This window comes from Elephas maximus, chromosome X (genome assembly GCF_024166365.1).
Source record: "Elephas maximus indicus isolate mEleMax1 chromosome X, mEleMax1 primary haplotype, whole genome shotgun sequence".
Taxonomy (NCBI): Eukaryota; Metazoa; Chordata; class Mammalia; order Proboscidea; family Elephantidae; genus Elephas; species Elephas maximus.
This window is the reverse complement of record NC_064846.1, coordinates 26,786,583-26,806,908: the sequence shown is the minus strand read 5'-3', so window position 1 is coordinate 26,806,908 and position 20,326 is coordinate 26,786,583. Positions and strand designations below refer to the sequence as shown.

The 20,326-nt window shown below is 51.3% G+C and overlaps 1 protein-coding gene and 1 pseudogene across 1 annotated transcript; one reads left to right on the top strand and one right to left on the bottom strand.

The window, feature by feature from the left end:
- Nucleotides 1-2,946: 2,946 nt before the first annotated feature.
- APLN (apelin) lies at nt 2,947-13,479 on the bottom strand. The gene is made up of 3 exons (XM_049872380.1): nt 13,333-13,479; nt 6,467-6,638; nt 2,947-5,754 (listed from the first exon to the last, which is right to left on the bottom strand). Exons 1-2 carry the CDS (start codon nt 13,397-13,399, stop codon nt 6,472-6,474), a joined length of 234 nt encoding a protein of 77 aa, XP_049728337.1. The 5' UTR covers nt 13,400-13,479; the 3' UTR covers nt 2,947-5,754; nt 6,467-6,471.
- Nucleotides 13,398-20,326, top strand: part of LOC126068667 (heat shock protein HSP 90-alpha-like) — an 83,344-nt pseudogene continuing 76,415 nt past the window's right edge.

The following is a 20,326-nucleotide window of genomic DNA, read 5'->3' as shown; positions in this document are numbered from 1 at the left end:
GATGTGGCAGTCTGCTTTCGTAGAGTCGCTATGAGTCAGGATCAACTGGAGCGCAATGGGCTGAGTTATGATAGCTTTTGCATAACAACAGCATGAGTCGGGATCAACTGGAGCGCAATGGGCTGAGTTATGATAGCTTTTGCATAACAACAGCAGACTTGAATGATTGGACAGAGCCCATAGGGCCCATAAAGCCAAAAATAATTACTATCTGACCCTTTACAGGAAAAGTTGACTGACCCCTGATTTGAGACATTCTAGGAAATGTCCTGGATGTAGCTCTCTGGCCTTTGGCTGAAGTCCAAGGCAGCAGCGAGGGGAGTCCTTTGCCAGGCTCCCTCCCCGAGCATTGGCCAGTAGGGAGGGAAAACTGACCTTTCTGAGGGGCCCTGGAGAGGCCTTCCATTTTGGGGGTTCCAGAGAAATTCTGATTAACTCAGCAGCCCATCTTGGGCGAGGACCAGAAGGTACTGAGTAAGCCCTTCTGTGTTTCCTTTGACAGTTAGCTGGCACAGGCTCACTCTGGTCAGAAACAGACCTTGGATTGAGAAATTGCAGTTGGATAACCTTTAGGGCTGAAAAATCGAATTACATAAATGCCTCAGAATGGCCGCTTGGGCCTAGCCCCATGGTGCCTTTAGCAGAGGAGCCCACGCCCCACTGGGGCAGAGTCAGCCAAGGCTGGTAGGAGAGGCAGAAATGGTAGGCTTCAAAGCTGCCCCTGGCTCATTTTACGCCACACCTGGGTTCCTGAAAAGCTGTGTGTGGTCCAAGTGTGTTTGCCTCCCTAATCTCCGTCATTTCAGAGGCCCCTAATTTCCGGGGGATTTGAAGCAGTGTTGTTTTTCAAGTTCTCTGCCCCCACCCTTCAACCTCTCTGTCCAGAACTTAATGTCCAGAAATAGCTAAGTGAACTCCTTTTTCTTTTCTTAAAGCTCTGCTTTTTGAAAAACAACCCCCTACTCTGATTCTCCACCACCCCCATCTGTCACTTTGTTGTACTGTGGTGACTTGCGTGTTGCTGTAATGCTGGAAGCTATGGCACTTTTATTTCAAATATCAGCAGGGTCATTCATGGTGGATTGGTCTCAGCAGAGTTTCCGGACAAGACAGACTAGGAATATAGGCCTGCTGATCCTCTTCCAAAACTTAGCCAGTGCAAACCTGAAGGATCACAGCAGAACATTGTTCTATGTAGTGCTGGAAGATGAGCCCCCTAGGTTGGAAAACTCAGAAAAACCAAACTCATTGCTGTCAAGTCAATTCCGACTCATAACGACCCTATAGGACAGAGTAGAACAGCTCCATAAGGTTCCCAAGGAGTGGCTGGTGGATTTGAACTGCTGATCTTTTGGTTACCAGCCATAGCTCTTAACCAGTACACCCCCAGTGCTCCTAGGCTGGAAGGCTCTCAAAATACACGCTGACCACAACAATGAACTTGAGCATACAAAAGATCCCGAGGATGGCACGGGACCAGGTAACATTTCATTCTGTTATACATGGGGTCATCATGAGTTGGAGCCGACTCGAAGGCAGCTAACAACGACTAACTCTGATTCTATCGTACTTGTTTGGTCAAGTCGAGATGATCTCCAAATGGTGGCAACTCACCTGTCCTGACTCCTTTTGGTTTTGATGTCTAATTATTGCCACAGGCAAGCACAAGCTTTCCTTCCCCTCATCCCCTGCCCCCAGGTGGTCAGACCTGCACCTATCTGTTAGCATCCAGTTGCCTATATTTGCCCTATGGATGCTGGTGGCTGCTCCTACTTCCCTGTCCCCACCTGGCAAGGGTCTCTACCATCTTTTTGCCAACTAAACCAAATGCTATTGGGGCCTTCTAGGGCCAGTTTTACTCTCTCAGTCTCCATTAATCTTTCCCTGGTTTAACTGGCACACACTATGCCACCTTGAACTCTCAACTTCTATCGCACTTACTGAGAATACCAAACGTATTTTGTACTTAATTCTTCTCTAGTTAGGGGACCTTCTAGAAAGCGTATCACAGAAAGAGTTTGTATTCTAGAATTAGAAACCAGATTCTAGATTCACTCCTAGCTGTGAGACTCTGGGCAAGTTGCTTTACATCTCTGGGCTAGTTTACTCATTTGTAAACAGGGTAATGGTCTGTGTCGCCCACTGGTTAGGATGATAAAATCGGTTAATATCTGCAAAGAGCTCTGAAAACCGTTGAAGGGCTGTGCATGTGTCGTTTATGGGTCATATTAAGTTGTCCTGCCCTGCCACCACCCCTCTGTCCTTGATTTCATGTGAAACTAGAACTTTGGGGGGGTGATTAGGAGGTAATAGGCCAATCAGCACAAAGCCAGCCCACCGGAAACTTCTTTGCCTAAAACCGGTTCCTCCGATGACCAGTTGCCTAAAAGTCAAAGTAGTGATTTTACAATAGGACATTTTGCATCAATTTTCCTAAGAGGCACTTCCAGTATAATGTTGTGTTTGAAATCACTGTGCCACAATTTGCAGCATTTTGTGAACGATGAAATTGTTTTGTACGCTTGTGGGTGACTTCTATGTTATCTCCTGTTGAGTACTTTTATGAATTTTTTTTTTTAGCGAGTTGGTCCAAAGATCCTTTCTCTACAGTTGTACATTTCTAGCACTAACGACTTGTCAAATCTACAGAATTCCCCACAAGATTTATCGAATGCACCCTTTCTGATCGTTTTCTCCTTCTCGGGGGGTTTTGGTCCGCGTTGTCCATGCCTGTGTGCACCTAATGGGCTTATTAACCAAATTAGCACGTACCCAATGTTCCTTTCTGTTCTGCAAGATATTGGCATTTTGACAACAGGCATGAAGAAGGGAGACAGATGGGGCCGAACAGCATCGAACTCTCGCATTTTATTTTTCAGGCTACCTCATTCATCAAACAACTTGACTTTGTGAAACATAAAATGATACATACAAAGGCATTACCAAAGGTATTTATTGCTGGAAACATAACCTTTTTCAAGAAAGGCAAACTGGCTAAAAAGTCCCGGAAGTGTTCAAAGGTAGATAACATAGAAGACAACACCCACCAAGGATACAAAACAGTGTTGAGTAGAAATCCCACATCTAATTGGAATGCTCTGAAATGGCTTAAGAACCCTTTAAATGACACCCAAACAGATGCCAAAACACTCAAAACTGGCCTGAATTGTATCTCCACTGGGCATCAGGCAGGAGGAATCCATTCTTGCATTGGCGACAAACTGGTGCGAGGCCAGTTGACCTAGAACTGATTCGGGATGCAGGCACTGACCTCCCCACACATGCAATACGTGGGCTTGGTGACAACTACAGACCTCAGGGGAGAGGAACGCCCCTCCTGAACATGACCTCCAAAAGGAAGGGCTACTTGTCAGCTTTGAACTCTTTATTATAAAGACATATTTACACAGAACAATCTTTACAGACACTGTCAACACAATTATTGGAAGGGCACAATTTCTTAATGAAAGGGCCTTAATATCTTTGTATAAATTAGTATAAGAATCATACACAACCACTTTAAATAAGATAGCCCTCCTGGCCCCCCATGATCCTCCTCTGCCCCAGATCTCCCAACTTCCTCAGCCGTTCTCCTCTTCTCCCCTTCCCCATGGGGCTGGCTTGGCTACAGGTCACAGCAGGCTGATAAGGCACGTGTGGGAGGGAGGCAGGTGAAGAAGGTCCAGTCCCTGGAGGGGCCATCAGTGGCAGAAGAGGCTTTCTGGACACTGGCTGGCCCCCACGCCAAGCCTGAGGGGTGTGGGGGAGGCTGGTGCCCAGCCCAGCTCCTCAGGGTGGGCTTTGAAGCGGTGGCGGCAGCAGCAGCAGCAGTAGTAGCGTCAGCAGCAGCAGAGATAAGGGACTCGTGGGGGAGGAGGAGAGACAAACATTGGGGGTAATTGTGGACTTGGGGGACCCTGAGTCCCCCTGCCCCCACACATACATAAGTGGGCATCAGGCTCTTGTGTCCCCTCTTCTCCCTCCTGGGAGGCCTCTGAGAAGGTAGCCTGCCCATACATAAGAAGAGAGAGGCCACCCTCAGGAAAGGCTCCCCATTGAAGATGGGACCTCCTGGGGGGATGCTATCCCAGTTGCACTTCCTCCCACCTTTCCTTCCTTCTTTCTTTTCTACCTCCCTCCACCAAAGTAAGGACACTGGGAAGGAAGGTCCAGTCAACACCAAGCTCCAGGGGCCGGGGTGATGGTGCCAGGGAAGGGAAAGCTATTGAGTCAAACTATTTCAGGCCACCTCCTGGCTCCTCAAAACCAGTTAAGGGGTCTGAATGGTAGTCTCGGGGCCTGTTCTGCCTCTGTTAAACTATCTGGGGCCTGGGGGTGCTGCAGGGGGCAGTTGACCACTTCTAGAACTTTGCAATCCAGGTTGGGGGACTGGAGAAGGGGAGCAGCTCCGTCCCCACCATGGGGCAGTTCATAGCCAGCCTGCCTCTCCCTCCCCAGCCACCCCTGGCACAACCCTGGGAAAAGGCACTTAATTTTTTTTTTTTTTTTGGAAAAGACATCAGAAAGAGGGAAGAGGACATCATGAAGTGGGAGTTGGGAGATCTGGGTCTTCATTCTGGCTCCACAGTGACCCTGAGCAGGTCACTAGCCTTCCCAGGTCTCTGGTTTTGCAGGAGTCTGCGGAAGAGGATGGCGCATAGTGATATCCAAGGTTCCTTTTGGCTATGATAGTCTGTGATTCTTGACAAAAACAATCCTCCTGCTTGGCTTTTGCTCCTGGGAGGGTACAGTGCCATCTCAGGCCCAGAATCCCCTTTCCTGGGCTGGAGCTGGGACTAGCTGGGGGAGGAGGGGCTAGGGAGAAGGAAAGGTTAAGGGGACACAGAAAAGGGAGAGAAGTGACAAAGTACTTCATGGGCCCTGCCCCTAGCCTTCCTTAGCCAGGCCAAACACGGGGATGAGGAAGAGGCCACCCCAGCTATTCTTCCTCTTCTCCCATGCTTCACTCCCCTTCACCAGAGCTCCAGTACCCACATTCCAGTGTCCCCCAGTGCACCCTGTCTGGCCTCCAGCTCCCCCTAACTAGAGTCTCTCATTGCTCATTCTGTGTTTCTCTCCTGGAGGCTGGGCTGACAGGTCCAAGTGATAAGAAGGCATGAGATGTGCTGGAGCTCACTGAAAAAGGGAGGTGTCCACCCAGCACCCAAGGAGCCCTGGTGGTACAGTGGTTAAACACTCGGCTGCTAACCGAATGGTCAGTGGTTCAAACCCACCAGCCACCCCGTGGGAGAAAGGTGTGGCAGTCTGCTTCCGTAAAGATTTACAGCCTTGGAAACCCTATGTGACCGTTCTATTCTGTCCTATAGGATCGCTATGAGTCAGAATCGACTTGACAGCAATAGAGTTTTGGCCACCCAGACACCAAGGTATACATGAGGAAGGAAGGCCAGGTGACGGATTGGGCCAGCTAGATGGAAGAGGGAGGGACCAGAGCGTGGGGAAGGCCTGGGAGAAGAAGGGTAGAGAGGAAGGCCTTCCAGTGCTAGGTTTCCAAAGACAGTCTGGGAAGGGGCCATGAAGATGGGCTGCATGGATCCATGAGAGAGACAGGGAACCAGTGAACTAGGTGTAGGGCCACGCCGTTGAGAAGCTGGTGCGTAAGAAGAGCCCGGACCATCCACAGCTAGAACAGGTGCAAGGCGAGAATGAATGGCTGTGCAGGCTCCGGAGAAGCAGACCAATCTGGGGAGCCGAGAGAAGTACAGGAGACAGGCACTTGGGGCCCCTTCGGTCCTGAAGAGACAAAAATGATGAGAGAGAGAGAGAAGTCACTGACACGTCCCAGGCCAATGGAACCACTGGGAAGGAGAAAGTGACAGCCTTCTTTTCCCCTCACCCCCACTCTGAACTGGAAGCCCAAGGCCCCTGGGTTGACGCTACCCTATCCTAGCTGCAGTGGGAGAGAAAGTAGGCCAGGTCTCAGGGGTGGGCTTGGGCCCTGCCCTTTCTGTTGCCATCTTTGATTTTTCTCTACTTGCCACAGTGCTGGGGCACCACCCACAACCACAACTCTCTTCCTTTTCTCTGTCTGATGCCCCCCAAGGCTCTCTACCTCCCTTTCCCTCTCTTAGGAGGATCTACACTGACGGCCCCTGTAGGCATATCCCGGGGGGGCTCCTCCCGGGACTTCTAGAACTCTCCAACTGGGCCAGCCTGCCCAACCCCAGGCAGCAGGGTACAGGGGAGCCAGCACCTGACTCTTGAGGAGTGAGGAGACCAGCCCCAGGTGACAAGCCCCCTCTGGGCTTCCATCTCCTCTGGAAAACGAAGGGGTAGGCAGGTATTCTATGGGGTCCCTGCTGGCTCTAAGTCTCTGTGCTGTGTGTGGTGCTCGGACTGCGTGGTGGATGTGTCCACCCAGTGACAAGAGGCAGGATCACCCAGCATCTAGTCTGCACCCCTCCCCTCCCTTTCAGCCCTGCCCACCGACCAGAAGCTCAAGTACCTGCTTCAGAAAGGCATCGGGCCCTTATGGGAGAGGCGTGGCCGCTGGCGACGGAACTTCCTCCGACCTCCCTGCCAGGGCCCTGGTCCGTTCCTCACCCCTCTGGGCTGCACCAGGTGGTGGACATTGCCTTCCTCCAGCCCCTTCCTTTCAGAAGGCTGCATCAGGGGCCCTGCAGGAAGAAGAGTGTTAGCGAGGGAGGGAAGAAAAAAAATCAAACCAGTTGCTGTCAAGTTAAGTCAATTCAGACTCAAGGTGACCCCATGTGTTACAGAGCAGAACTGTTCCATAGGGTTTTCAAAGTTGTGACCTTGAAAGTAGATCGCCAGGCCTTTCTTCCGAGGTGCCTCTGGGTGAACTCAAACCTCCAACCTTCTGGTTAGCAGCCAAGTGCATTAAGCGCTTTTACCACCGAGGGACTCCATTAGTGAGGAGGGGTGTTAAAATGGGCAGAAGGGCCACAGATCACAAGCCCATAATAGAGGGTGACCTCTCCAGGAGGTAGTGCTGCTCATAGTTTTTCTCTGCATTTTCTATCTTGATGAAAAAGTTGCCATTTTTTACACTGGCCTGGGGCAAACGAAGCCCACTACTCACATCTTACAATTGACGTAACTGATTTTATGTCTTTTTGACAGTTGCGGTCAATAACAACAACAGTACAAACATGATATTTCTTTGGAACATCACTGGGGATGCAGTTTGGGACACTCTGCCTGGACTTGCCTGCGGCACAAGATGCAATAACGCACACTGCACCCTGCCATGAATATGCTTAAAACATTACAAACATACATTACAGTGAACATCCCCTCACATACCCATCACCCTGAGGCAACAGTTATCCAGGTCTTGTCCCACATGCCTTTGGTACCTCTAGTTCTTTTCTTAGCGGAGGTATTTTAAAGCACACCCCCAACATCATGCTATTGCATTCCTACATTCTTCAGTATGTGGGGTGATGCACTTTTGAGACCTTGCAATCTCACACCTCACCCAGGGCATCTCATCAACGCTTAGGCTTCTGCAGGGCTCCCCGACTCCTGCCCCTGCAAGAGTACCACCTAGCCGGCAACTTGGGGGGCGGTTTCGGACTCCGCCGGCCTCATGCCAGGCTCTGCTCCCCCAGGACCAGATTTACCAACCTGTTGCCATTCAGTTGATTCCGACTCATGGCAACCCCATGTGTTACAGAGTGGAATTGTGTCCCATAGGGTTTTCTTGGCTGTAATCTTTATAGAAGGAGATCATCAGGCTGAAAAGAAGAAATTGTAGGGTGCCATCGAGTGGGTTTAGAACCACCAACCTTTAGGTTAGCAATCAGGCGCAAACTGCCTACATCATCCAGAAGTCAATAAATATTGAATGGATGGATGGGTGGATGAGTGAATGGGCACCTCGAGCAGCATGTCTGCGCATCAGGAGGGGGTGGGCTGATGCAGCTGGCACTTCCTCACTCAATGCCCTGCTTCCTTTCACTCCCAGACCACACCCCCCCAACCTGGGTCTGATGTCCATTCCTGCCATTCCAATCCCAGCTGGCTTCTATTCTGCTCTCTGGGGTGCCTCTCTCCATCTGTCCACATGTGGCTGAGAATATAAGCTTCCTGATGCCAGACTGAGCCCTGGCAGTGGAATCCAAGTGATGCTGGGTGTTCTTGGGTGCATCAAGAGAGATGGCACCCAGGCCTGCTCTCATGAAGCCCACTATCCAGCTGGCACTCTGGGGACAAACTCTGGCCACAGGAGGCAGGCAGAGTGGGTCAATGGGCTGAGGCAGAGGCGGACTGGCAGGGTGCTTGAGCAATGGCCAGTCCAAGGCTGGCCTGCAGGAATAGCGCTTCTGAGGCTAGTGATAATGACTCCCAGCGTCCTCCCCCTCACCCCCACCATCAGATTTCCCTCAGCTATATCCATGTCCCTCAAGTCCCATTTCCATTCGTCCAGGAATTCCTACCCTTAGGTCATAGTTTCCATACCACCTCCCAATGGCGGCTAGCTCCCCATTATACCCCTGAGGGCTCCTCCTTACCCTCCTACCCTGCCTCCTCCAACCGCTCCCCCCCACCCCCGCAATGCTCTGGTTCCTTCCTTGGCTCCTTGGCACTTGTGATTCCTCCTCCATTTGCACACAATTTCCAGGCGTTTACTCTTTTCTTGGGCCAAAAGTAGGCGAGGTCTGTCCTTAGGGCCCTCTTCGCCCAGGCTCCCAGGGCCTGACCTTCTCCCCGCTCACACCCCGACACACACACCCACCCCACACACTCATCTCTAACCCTCCACCCAGGCTGACCCAGGCACACGACGTTTCCCACCTCTCTCTCTTCCCAGGAAAACCATCAGTTTACTGAAGTCATTTGGTTCACTCACTACATTTCTGTGCTATGGCCAGTGTCAGTTAATGTGTCAACTCCTCCCCTAAACACATCATCCAAGGGAAAACAAACAAAAAATTACATCAGCACTTCAGAGCCGTCGTGATGGACAGAGACAAGGGGGTGCTCTGTCTGACTGTCATAGAACTATTCTCTGTGCCTTCTGAGAAGAGGCTGGGGCTGGGGCGAGGCCTTCACTAAGCCCCCACTCCAGCTGCTTCTGCTTCTGGCCTGTGTTTTAGGGCCCCCTGAAGGCCTGTACCATCTACTGAGGGTAGACTGGAATGAGGCTGATGAGGAGTCAGTATCAGAGAAATATGCAGGGTGGTAAGGACTGTGCTGAGGGTGTGGCCAGGCTTAGCGGAAGGACCCTTATTGTTGGGTGCCGTTGAGTCAATTCCAACTCATGGTGACCCCATGTGACAGAGTAGAACTGCCCCATAGGGTTTTCTAGGCTGTAACCTTTAAGGGAGCAGATCACCAGGTCCTTCTCTCATGGAGCCGCTGGATGGCTTTGAACTGCCAACCTTTACAGTTAGCAGCCATGCGCCTAACCATTGTATCACCAGGGTTCCTTGGAAGGACCCTCCAAACCCATTGCCGTCGAGTGGATTCCGACTCATAGTGGCCCTATAGGACAGGGCAGAACTGCCCCACAGGTTTCCGAGGAGTGTCTGGTAGATTCAAACTGCTGACCTTTTGGTTAGCAGCCAAGCTTTTAACCACTGCGCAACCAAGAAGGACCATAACCAAAAACCAAACCCATTGCCATCGAGTCAATTCCAACTCATAGCAACCCTATGAGACAGAGTAGAACTGCCCCATAGAGTTTCCAAGGAGCACCTGGTGGATTCGAACTGCTGACCTTTTGGTTAGCAGCCACAGCACTTAACCACTATGCCACCAGGGTTTCCAGAAGGGCCACAGAGGCCTTGAAAATGTAAGAGAAGCCTTGGTTCTCCCTTCCACACCCTCGACTACTGGGGGTGTGGCAATAGCACCGGCTATGACGCCATGGGTACAGGGGGCATGGGGGGGTGTCATCTCCATATGCTCAGCACCCAAGAGGGACCTGTGATTTGTCTCCCTTAGGCCTGTCTTCTTCTAGCCTCAAGCCCTGCTTCCCCAACTTCTTGAACCTTTGGGGGTCCCTGGCTGGCCTGGTTCCCTCCTAGCTACCCACCCTCGCAGCACTTTGGGGGCTGAACTTTCAGGGGGCCACACTGCTGTTGGAGGCCAGTGGGACTGTGGCTTCTTGCAAGGGCCACTGAGCATGGGCTTGGGCCCAGTTGAGGAAAAATGCTGTTTCAGGCCCTGTGGCAAGGACGGATTGGTACTAATATCATTTGTACTGGCTCCTCCAATCTTTTGAAGGCCCTGGCATCTTTTGTCTCAATGGGTGGGGCCTCACCATCCTCCTCGTGTTCAGAAGTCTGCAGGCACCCCCAGCACCCTGATTCCGCCACCCATCTGTTCGCTACCTTTGGTTCTGAGTCTGGCTCACCTGAAGATAAGCTGACACCTGAAACCCTGGCTTTCTCCTGTCCAAACAGACAAATTAGAGGCTGTTGATCCTGGCTGTACAAAAGAATTCCCCTTTAGAAATGGCACCATCCCCAGCCCACTTCAATATTTTCTTCCAGCTTATAAGTCGGAATAGATTTAAAGGCAACAGACATTTGTTAACTTAAAGGGAGGCTGGGGCAATTCCCAATGAACTGCAACCCTGGAGGGACTTGAGCCCTTCCTTGCTCTTTGATGAACCATCACTGATGCTTCCTCCACTCCACCCTCTGTCCTGACTTGAAACACTCCTCCACTGCCTCCTGACCTGGGATACACTTCACTGCACTAGGATGATTTTCCCGAAACTTGAACTCCAAACTGGCCAGCGCACAAAGAGCTACGTGCACCTTTTCAGGAACCCATCTTCCTCACCAGGAACGAGGCACCTGTTTTTCCTTTCCCTGTCTGGCTTGCCTTGTGATGGCTTTAAAAGCCCCCACGTGTGCTCTGGTGGGGACCATGCAGGCTGGGCCCCTCCACTGCTCTGTGGCACTGTGTGTGTCTCTGGGATGCAGTGCCCTCCCTTTGTGCGCCTCGCCCTCCAGCCTGGTGCCCTGAACTATCCTCCCGCGCCAGCTTTGCTGCCCTCAGATGCATCGCTCTGGCAGCCTCTCCACTCCACTTGCCTGTGGAGTCCTTTGCTGGTGAGAGGCCAGGCTCAGGTTACATGGGTACTTAGCAGTTGGGGATATGAGTGGAGATGCCCCCTCCCTGAGCGGGAGGGGGGGTACAGTAAGCTGTCCTCTCACTACCAAGGTGACTGCAGGCTTCAAGCTGGGGCTGGGGAAGGGGAGGAGGAGGCGAGGGGAGGAAGGTGCTCAAAGACAAAGGGACACTTGGCCCCGGCCCAGCAGCTCTCAGACTCAGAAAAGCAAAGTGTATCTCAGGTCAGGAGGCAGTGGAAGAGTGTTGGAGGGGCATTCCAAGTCAGGACAGAGTGTGGAGTGGAGGAAGCATGGTATTCAGGCCTGGAACTCTTCTGGGGACAGCATGCCAGGCTGGGTCAAGGACAAAGTGTTTCTGGGATCCCTGGCTCTAACCTAGGACAGGAGGCAGGAAAAGCAGGTCATGTGTACCTGCACCCTTGGTTGGGGGCCACTTACCAGGGAGGTGCCTGTCCCCCACTCCAGGAGTGGTGAGGTAGAGAAGGCAGTGGGAACCTTGGAAATTTCCAGTGCTAAACTTAAGCAAAATATGTAGGCAATGAATTTACACAAATCAAGGTGTAAAGACAGGTGACGAAATGAGTAACGGGGAATTACAACAAGAAGTGGTGGGGTTGGGGACAGACATACACAGGGCTCAGGCAGCCGGGCCAATTTCCCTCCCCTTGAAATATATTCTCCCCGTTCCCAGTATTGCCTCAATGGTTGGACCCTGACAGGGTTCAGGTGGTGGTCTGTTGGCTAAGGGTCTCTCTTGTAGCCTCTGGTGAGAGCATCAAGTGTGCAGATGGAGATGCCCCAGCTTCTTCTGGGGTGCCCTCTCTGCACCCACTCTTTCTTCCCAGAAGGCACCACCTTGGACTCTGCTAGTGGTATCACGTGGGTGTCTTGTCTTGCCAACTACACTGGGCGGTAGGCTCCTGGAGGGCAGGCTCGTGTCGTGTCCTTCCTTCACAGCTTTTGGTTTTTTCCCACCAGTGCCTGCTTGACAGGAGTTTCTGAGGAAAAGTCTGCCCCCTTCTCACCAAGGAGGTGGCTGACCTGCCTGACAGGAGTTTCTGAGGAAAAATCTGCTCCCTCCTTACCAAGGTGACTGACCCAGTGCTTAGGTCTTGAAGAGGAAGGCCACTGGACAGTTACCCAAGACAAAAGGGTGCCAGCCTCAAGCAATGCACCTTTGAGAGAAGTCACAGTGCTCCCACTGCCAGGGCAGTGCCAAAAGGCAAGAGCAAAGAAAGGCCGCTGACTACAAAGAGAAGGAGGCCAAGCCAGGCCATTCTCCTATTCTAGAGGGTTTGGAACTCAGCAGGGCCCTGCACCCTTCCTCTAGGAAAACTGCTGCCCTGCCCTCTTCTTCCCTCTGCTCCCACCTCCCTGTGACTCCAGCACTGGCACCTAGCACCAGCCCACCTCAGCTTGGATTCCCCTTCTGTGGTGCCAGGCAAGCAAGCAGCAGTGACAGCCAGATCACAGGACTGTGGCAGCTGGAGGTGGGAGCTGGCAGCCCAGGAGACATTGACGCAGAGAGGAACCAGCCACCCGGTCTGGGGCTGCTAGGGAGCAGGCTTGGGGCCTGCAAGGGAACACAGAGCCAAGTATTGCCAGGTGGGAGACGTGGTGCAGGAGGTGCATGGAGGTGCCCAGGCTGACTCTGTTTCCTGGGTTGGTGTCTGAAGACAGGGGGACTAAGGGAAAACATGCCGGTGCCCGGGGTAAAGGGGAGGCCGGAGCCAGGATATTGAAGAGCTGGTCCCTGGGGCCGGTGGAAGCTTTGGGAAGGCCTCCTGTGCCAGACCTTGGTTAAGGGAGGAGAAGCCTGGCCGGCCCAGCTCCGGCCTATGCAACAAGTGTCACGTCTGCATGTTGGCACAGCATCTTGAGTGGCCCGCGTCCCTGGACCAGTCGGCAGACCCTGACCTCCACGGGCCAGAAAACCGCCAACTTGTGAGCCCAGCCTACCCGGCTTCGGTTCTTTCCCTCCACTGATCCCTGAGGGGCGCGGGGCGCAAGCTGCGGCCCGGAGTTCCTGGACTGCGAGGGGCGGGCGGCCAGGTGGGGCCCGGCAAGGCAGGTGATGCCCTTAGCCAGCCGAGCCCGGGAGGAAGCTGTTCCCCGCGGCGCCGGCCTGGCCCAGGCGCCCTGTCAGTCAGCGGCGCGTGGCTGCCGCGGCCGGCTCGCGCCGGGCTGCCCGGAGGCGGGGTGGGGGCGGGCGCGGGTGCGCAGCGCCGTGGGGCCGCGAGGGGCGCGGGCGCGCACTCACCTCCACACACCGAGGTCAGTGCGAGCCAGAGCAACAGGAGCGTCTGCACCCACAGCCGCAGGTCCATGCTGCCTCGGCGGCCCGGGCCGGAGAGGGCAGGGCGCAGAGGCCGGCGCGGGCGGGCAGTTGGGCGCTGAGCTCGCGGCTCCAGCCGGGTGAGCGCGCGCCGGGCCGCGTTGCCCGCCGCTCGCCGCCGCCGCGCTCCCGCCCCCGCAGCCGCGCTCGCCCGCCGCGAAGCTGGCTCGGAGGCGCGGCGGGCTCTTTCCAAGGGCCGGGCTGCTCCGCTCCCCGCCGCGCCAACTGCCCGCGGCCCAGGCTGCCAGCGCAAGTGCTCCCGCTCACTCCGGGGGCTGCATTTTGTAGCGTGTGGCTTGGCCGCGCGCCCATTTGGTCATGTGGTCATCGGGAGGGCTGGCGTGGGGGGGCAGGAAGCGGGAGAGCGCGCGCCTCCCGCACCGCCCCCTGCCCAGCAAGCACGCGGCCGCCCGGCCCGGGCGCCAACGGGAACCCCGAGGTGGCCCAGCCACAAAGGCTGCGCCGCTGCTCCCCGGACAATGCCCGCCTGGCCGAGGGCCAAAGGGTTGGCCGAGACTTGAAGGGTTTCAAACACAGGAAGCATTTGGGGCGGGGGGGGGCAGGGGGCGCGGTGGAGGGGCACACTTAACCCTTTCTCACCTCGCTTCTTCAACAGCTGGCGGGAAACCTGGGCGCTCAGGGAAGGACTCAGCCCTGGATGCCCCCACCCATTCCCTCCACCTCCGACCCCGACCCGGGGTCCTTCTCTGCGCTGCTCCCCAGCGGCAAGGGCTGGGCCAGGGCTCCCACACTCTGGCCTCTTCTCCCCTGTATCTTCAACGGGGTTTGAGTTGGGATGACTGCTTATGCTTGTGCTCAAGGCTTGATTAGTTAATCAGCGCCCCCCATTTCTCCCACTATCCACAGCCCCTTAGAGCCGCCCCCACCCCACCCTGCCCTTCACCTGAGCTCTTCATTCTTGGAGCACCTCGATACCGTCTCCCCCAGAAGCCTTCCCAGGATAACAGTCATCCAGGTGGGCCTGCCTCTCTGGTTCTTCTCGCTGTTTAGACATAACAACAGCTCCTATGGCACTCCCTTCTTCTTCCCCATCGTCGTGGGGCCACCAACCTCCAAACAGTCTAGGCTGCATTAGTTTCGCACACATTTGGGATACCCCTTTGTAAGCAGGTCCTGAAGTCGTTTGCCTTTGGGTGCCTACCCGGGACTAGACGGTTAGCTTCTCCAGCCTGAGAAAGTCCCAAAGTAAGGACTCCTGTACTGGACTGGGAACCCCCTAAGATAAGACCTTATGTTCTCAATCTTCTGGCTCTCTTCAAAGTCCCCAATGTCAGACTCCGCACATAGGTGGCACTCAACACATGTTAAAAGACTACATCGCAAGGTGTTTCCTCTGTTCAGTCGACCAGGCAGTTTGCTTGACGTGCAAGTCCAGATCAACCCAAAAGATACTTTGGACCGTGTTTATGTGCACCGTAAGAGACTTGAGAGACCATGGCATATTTAAAATACTTTTTGAAATGTTTAAAAGGGTCTGGTATGTGCACAATTTGTTCATTATGCGTCTCCCTCCACCAGAATTGCCAGCTCCATTAGAGAGGGATCTTTGTTTTGTTCATAGCTGTATCCCCAGTACTTGTATCAGTGCTCAGTAAATAACTTGAATATGTGAATAAACTTTTCAAGAACATCCCTATTGCCTATACCGAGGTAGTGGAAAGAGAATAAGATAGAGTTATTGTTAATGGTCAACGTGGCCTTTTTCCTACCCCGCTATGGCTAATGCGGCACTTTGAGCCAACTGAAGCCTCAGAGCACAAGCCTGTCGCAGCCCATTCCTCTCTGCCTGTCCCCACAGATGATGATGATGCTGATAATGATGAGACCTCAAATTTATTGAGCATGTGCTATGTGTCAAGCACTATTGTACATGCATTAGCGTATGTAATCCTCACGCCTGTGAGGTAGGTCCTGTTCCTTACTGTCCCACTTTACAGAGAAGCAACTGAGGCTAATGGAGGGTAAGCAATTTTCCTAGATCTGCCTAACCTGGTAGTCCACACTCTTTCCTCAATGAGCTTCAATAACAATTTTTCACTACTCTGGGCCCTCATGGAGCCCTGGTGGCCCAGTGGTTAAGAGCTGTGGCTGCTAACCAAAAGGTCAGCATTTAGAATCCACCAACCACTCCTTGGAAACCCTACTTGGCGGTTCTACTGTGTCCTATACGGTTGCTATGAATCGGAATCCACTTGACAGCAACAGGGTTTTTTCTGGGCCCACATGTATCTTTATTTACTTTTGTAACACCTAATTCATTCGGTCTTAAATTACGTTAGGAAGCAGTGAACCAAAGTGGTTCAACTCATGGGTTCTGGAATAAGGCAGCTGTATCACTAAGGAGCCCTGGTGGCACAGTGGTTAAAGCGCTCAGCTGCAAACGAAAAGGTTGGCGGTTCAAACCTACCAGCAGCTCCGCAAGAGAAAAAAACCTGGTGACCTGCTTCTGTAAAGATGAGAGCCTAGGGAACCCTATGGGGCAGTTCCACTCCGTCACACGGGGTCACTGTGAGTCAGAATTGACTCAATGGCACCCAGCAACAACAACATTTACTAAATGAGTAACTTTGGGCAAATTATCCTTTCTATTTAAGCCTTAGGTTCCTCATCTAAATAATAGGATAGAGTCTAGCTCCCTGGGTTATTGGAAGAATTAAATGAATTAATACTTATAAAATACTTGGCAGGGTGCTTGGTTCTCATGGTAAGATAAAAAAATAAGCACTGTATAAATGTGATATATTCTTGTAGATATTTGTGTATATGTCTTACCGACTTTATCAGATGGTAAGACTATGTCTTATTCATTTTTGTATTCTCAGTAGCAGTGCTTTTGCCCAGAGCAGATATTCAATAATAAATGTTCATTGACTGAAACAAAGAATTGTGTAGTCATATTAACAATCACTCTAGGCTTACGATACATATAAAACTATCCGATTTTGGAAAAAATCATCACAACTCATCCAACAGATTTTTAGGTGGGTCAACACCAACAATTAGCAGAAATATACAAAGAAGTCTCCCCCCCCCACCCCTCCAATTGTGTACTGGTTTTTTTTTTTAATTTTTATTGTGCTTTAAGTGAAAGTTTACAGATCAAGTCAGTCTCTCATACAAAAATTTATGTACACCTTGCTATATACTCCTAATTGCTCTCCCCCTAATGAGACAGTCTGCTCCTTCCCTCCACTCTCTCTTTTCATGTCCATTCCGCCAGCTTCCGGCCCCCTCTGCTGTCTCATCTCCCCTACAGATAGGATAGGAGATGCCAACATAGTCACAAGTGTCTGCTTGATCCAAGAAGCTCCTTCTGTAGTGGTTATTTTGACTGGAGTAACGCAAAACCGAAAATCCATTGCTTTGGAGTCGATTCCAACTCATAGCAACCCTATAGGACAGAGTAGAACTGCCCCATTTGGTTTCCAAGGAGCACCTAGTGGATTCGAACTACCAACCTTTTGATTAGCAGCCATAGCTCTTAACCGCGACACTGCCAGAGTTTCCAGAGTAATGCAAAAAGTGGGGTGCAATCAGAAACATTTCATAACAGAAAGAGCTCCAACCCCCTCATTGTGCAGATGGAGAAACTGAGACGGAGAAAAGTGACTTGCCCAAGGTTACATATAAAGCTGGTGGCAAAGTCAAGACCGGAATCCAGGTCTAATTCACTCCATTCTCCTGTTTCTCACTCCGTGCCACACTGCCTTCCTGCCATGGAGCTACCGCTTACTGGCTGAGCAGTCTCCCAGCTGGCTGCAAAGGCGCCCAAACGGCTGTGGTCAGGCCCAGGACCCTCATTCCACGAACCCAGCCCTTCTGAGCACCTCATAAGGAGGAAGGGCTGCTTTTCCAATGTCGCTCATCCAATTTGTTCCCTAAGACAGAAGCTAAATTAATGGGCAATGAAGTTCAGTAGCAGCGACACTGGTAAAAAGTTGGTTTTTTAAAAAATAATTTTATTTATATTTCGTCGTCATTGAGAATATACACAGCAAAACGTACTCCAACAGTTTCTACATGTACAATTCAGTGACATTGATTACATTCTTAGAGTTGTGCAACCATTCTCATCCTTTTCTGAGATGTTCCTCAGCCATTAACATAAACTCACTGCCCTCTAAGTTTTCTATCTAATCTTTCAGGAGTTGCCGTTGTTGTCAATTTGAATCCACATAGATAGTTCTTAAAAGAGCGTAATGCTCAAGGCTTGTAAAAAGTATTTAAGAAGAGCCTCAAAGCTTTCCCTGTCTCTGGAATTACTTATTAGGAACCTGGGGGAAAGAAAAAAGCCTAAGAAGCCAGCTGCTAGCTGACGTCCCCCTGACTAGCTCCATGACAAATTACCTTTGCTCAGCTACGCGCCAGCAGAGAACATGAGTTTTCACTGTCTCGTTACTAAGTGTTTGTCTTTCTGATTCCATTGACTAGAGTTGAGCTTTTAACTTGTGTAACAGCCAGCACAGTGCTGGGCAGAGTTGTTGTTTGTTCTTAGTTGCCGTCGAGGCAGCTCTGTCTCGTGGCTACCTTACGTATAACAGAACGAAATGTTGCCAGGTCCTGTGCCATCTTCATGCTCTTTGACATGTTTGAGTCCATTATTGTGGCTATTGTGCCAATCCGCCTCATTAAGAGTTTCCCTCATTTTCACTGACTCTCTACCAAACATGATGTCCTTTTTTGGAATTGGTCTTTCCTGATGGCAAGTCCAAGGTAAGCAAGACAAAGTTTCGCCATCCTTGCTTCTAAGGAGCATTCTGGTTTTATTTCTCCTAAGTCTGATTTGTTCGTTCTTCTGGCAGTCCATGGTTTATTCTTCACCACACCACAATTCAAATGCATCAATTCTTCTTCTGTCTTCTTTTTTTGTTGTCCAGCTTTTGCATCCATATGTGGCAGTTGAAAAAACCATGGCTTGGGTCAGGCACAACTTAGTGATCAAAGTGACATTTTTGCTTTTTAACACTCTAAAGAGGTCTTGCAGCAGATTCGCCCAGTGCAATACGTCATTTGATTTCTTGACTGCTGCTTCAATGGGTGTTGATTGTTGATCCAAGTGAAATGAAATCTTTGACAACTTCAATTTTTTCTCCATTTTCTCCATAGGGTAAAGGCTTATGGCCTATTCATGGATTAACATTCCATTTTTGATGTGAGACCATTTTAATCAGAGAACATGATGTTAATTACGTGGACCATAACCTGGAACTGCAGTATATGAATCAAAAGACCCTAATCACCACTTGGAGGAAATAACTTGGTGGTTGGTGGACTTTGCTAGAGTTTCTTCTTCAGCAAACTGTATGATTTTCCCCTCTGCCTGGTGGTGCCTAACCAAAAAACCAAATGAAACCCATTGTTATCAAGTCAATTCCAACTCTTAGCAACCCTATAGGACAGAGTAGAACTGCCCCATAGAGTTTCCAAAGCTGTAATCTTTACGGAGGCAGATCACCACATCTTTCTCCATCCACAGAGAGGCTGGTGGGTTTAAACCACCAACCTTTCGATGCGCAGCCGAGCACTTAACCACTGCATCACCAGGGCCGCTGGCTTGCTGTCTAATGTCCCTTAATTCTGATCACCAGCTGGGTCCAAACCTTGGCCACAGACAGAGATCTTCCTGGGTTCTTACTGTCTTGTCTTTCACACTTGTCCTTTTTCCCAAGCAACCAAAACAACAAACCAAACCCAGTGCCGTCGAGTTGATTCCGACTCATAGCGACCCCGAGCACACAGAGTCAAATACTAACCATTAAAAGGCACCACTTTCGCAAAAATTAGAGAAGTAGCCCTTTTGCAGCACAACAACACCACCTCTATTCACATCCGTGCTGTCTAATGCTACATCTAGGTCCTCCTACTGCCTCCTAATCCTTTCCACGGAGCAGCTTTGTGGCCACTCTCAAACAGGCCCCGAATGTCCCAGAAATGGTTCCTCCACTTAAATGTTTTTCTTCCAACTTCTTTGCAAACTACTTCCGTTTCTCAGGTTTGCTTATACAATGAAACCAGTGACAGCTGGAACTTGGCGAGACTGCCTTGTTTTTCTGGGTCTCGCAAGTTTTCTGCCTTTGACAGGGTGCAGTCTTACCACTTTTCTCTCACTCTCTATTACTGGAAAATATTTGAGATTTCCTTCTCTGACAGGCTTCCGCCTTACACGGGTTCTGGCTTACCCAGGTTTCACTGTATATTTAAGAGACATCAGCGGTTCCCACAGATACATCTCACTTGACGCAAAAACCATGTTCATTAAAAACACGATGCCAGTGGAATTCAGGTAATCAGCTATGTCTCCGAGGCCACTGCTCACTAGTTGGCTAGGCCCTAAGAGGGTTCCTCCAAGAAGGAGAAGAATTTCTTTTCCGCCTGCACCCCCAGCCCAGCCCCCACAGAGTTGCCACTTTTTCCCTGCATCCTGCCTAATTCCTTCTGATCCTTGGGCCTCTCTCAAAGCCACACAGGTCCCTGTTCCTCCCGTTTGTATTTCAGAGCAGTTTCATTTCCTCTGCACATCCTCTATGACGTCTCCCAGGAGCCTCCATCCTTCCTCTCTTCTAGGGTCTATAAATACACACTGCTCCCCCAGGGGAGGCAGGCTAATTCCTTCCTCAGGCAGCAGAGCCCTGGGAGCTTGGCTAGCACTCCCGAAGGAACAGGTTTATCTCCAAGTTCCAGGGGGCCATTGAACTTGCTTCCTCTTGCTTTGCTGGCCAGTGTTATCCGGCTTACATCAGGTGCGATATCATACAAGCCCCAATCTGGCACCTTGGTGTGCTGAGCCAGGGCAAAGACTGTTGGGGACTAGGTGTTGAGTCTATGACCGGTTAAGTTATGAGTTGAAAGTTCTGAGATAATGAGGTCAAGGTCAGAGAGATGATCTGCGTCAGCTTTG

Bases quoted from the DNA above. Each gene is read 5' to 3' on its own strand.
- APLN (XM_049872380.1), bottom strand. From the start codon at position 13,399: ATGGACCTGCGGCTGTGGGTGCAGACGCTCCTGTTGCTCTGGCTCGCA. The intron at 6,639-13,332 runs GTGAGTGCGCGC...TTCTTCCTGCAG, and splicing joins ACTGACCTCGGTGTGTGGAG to GGCCCCTGATGCAGCCTTCT.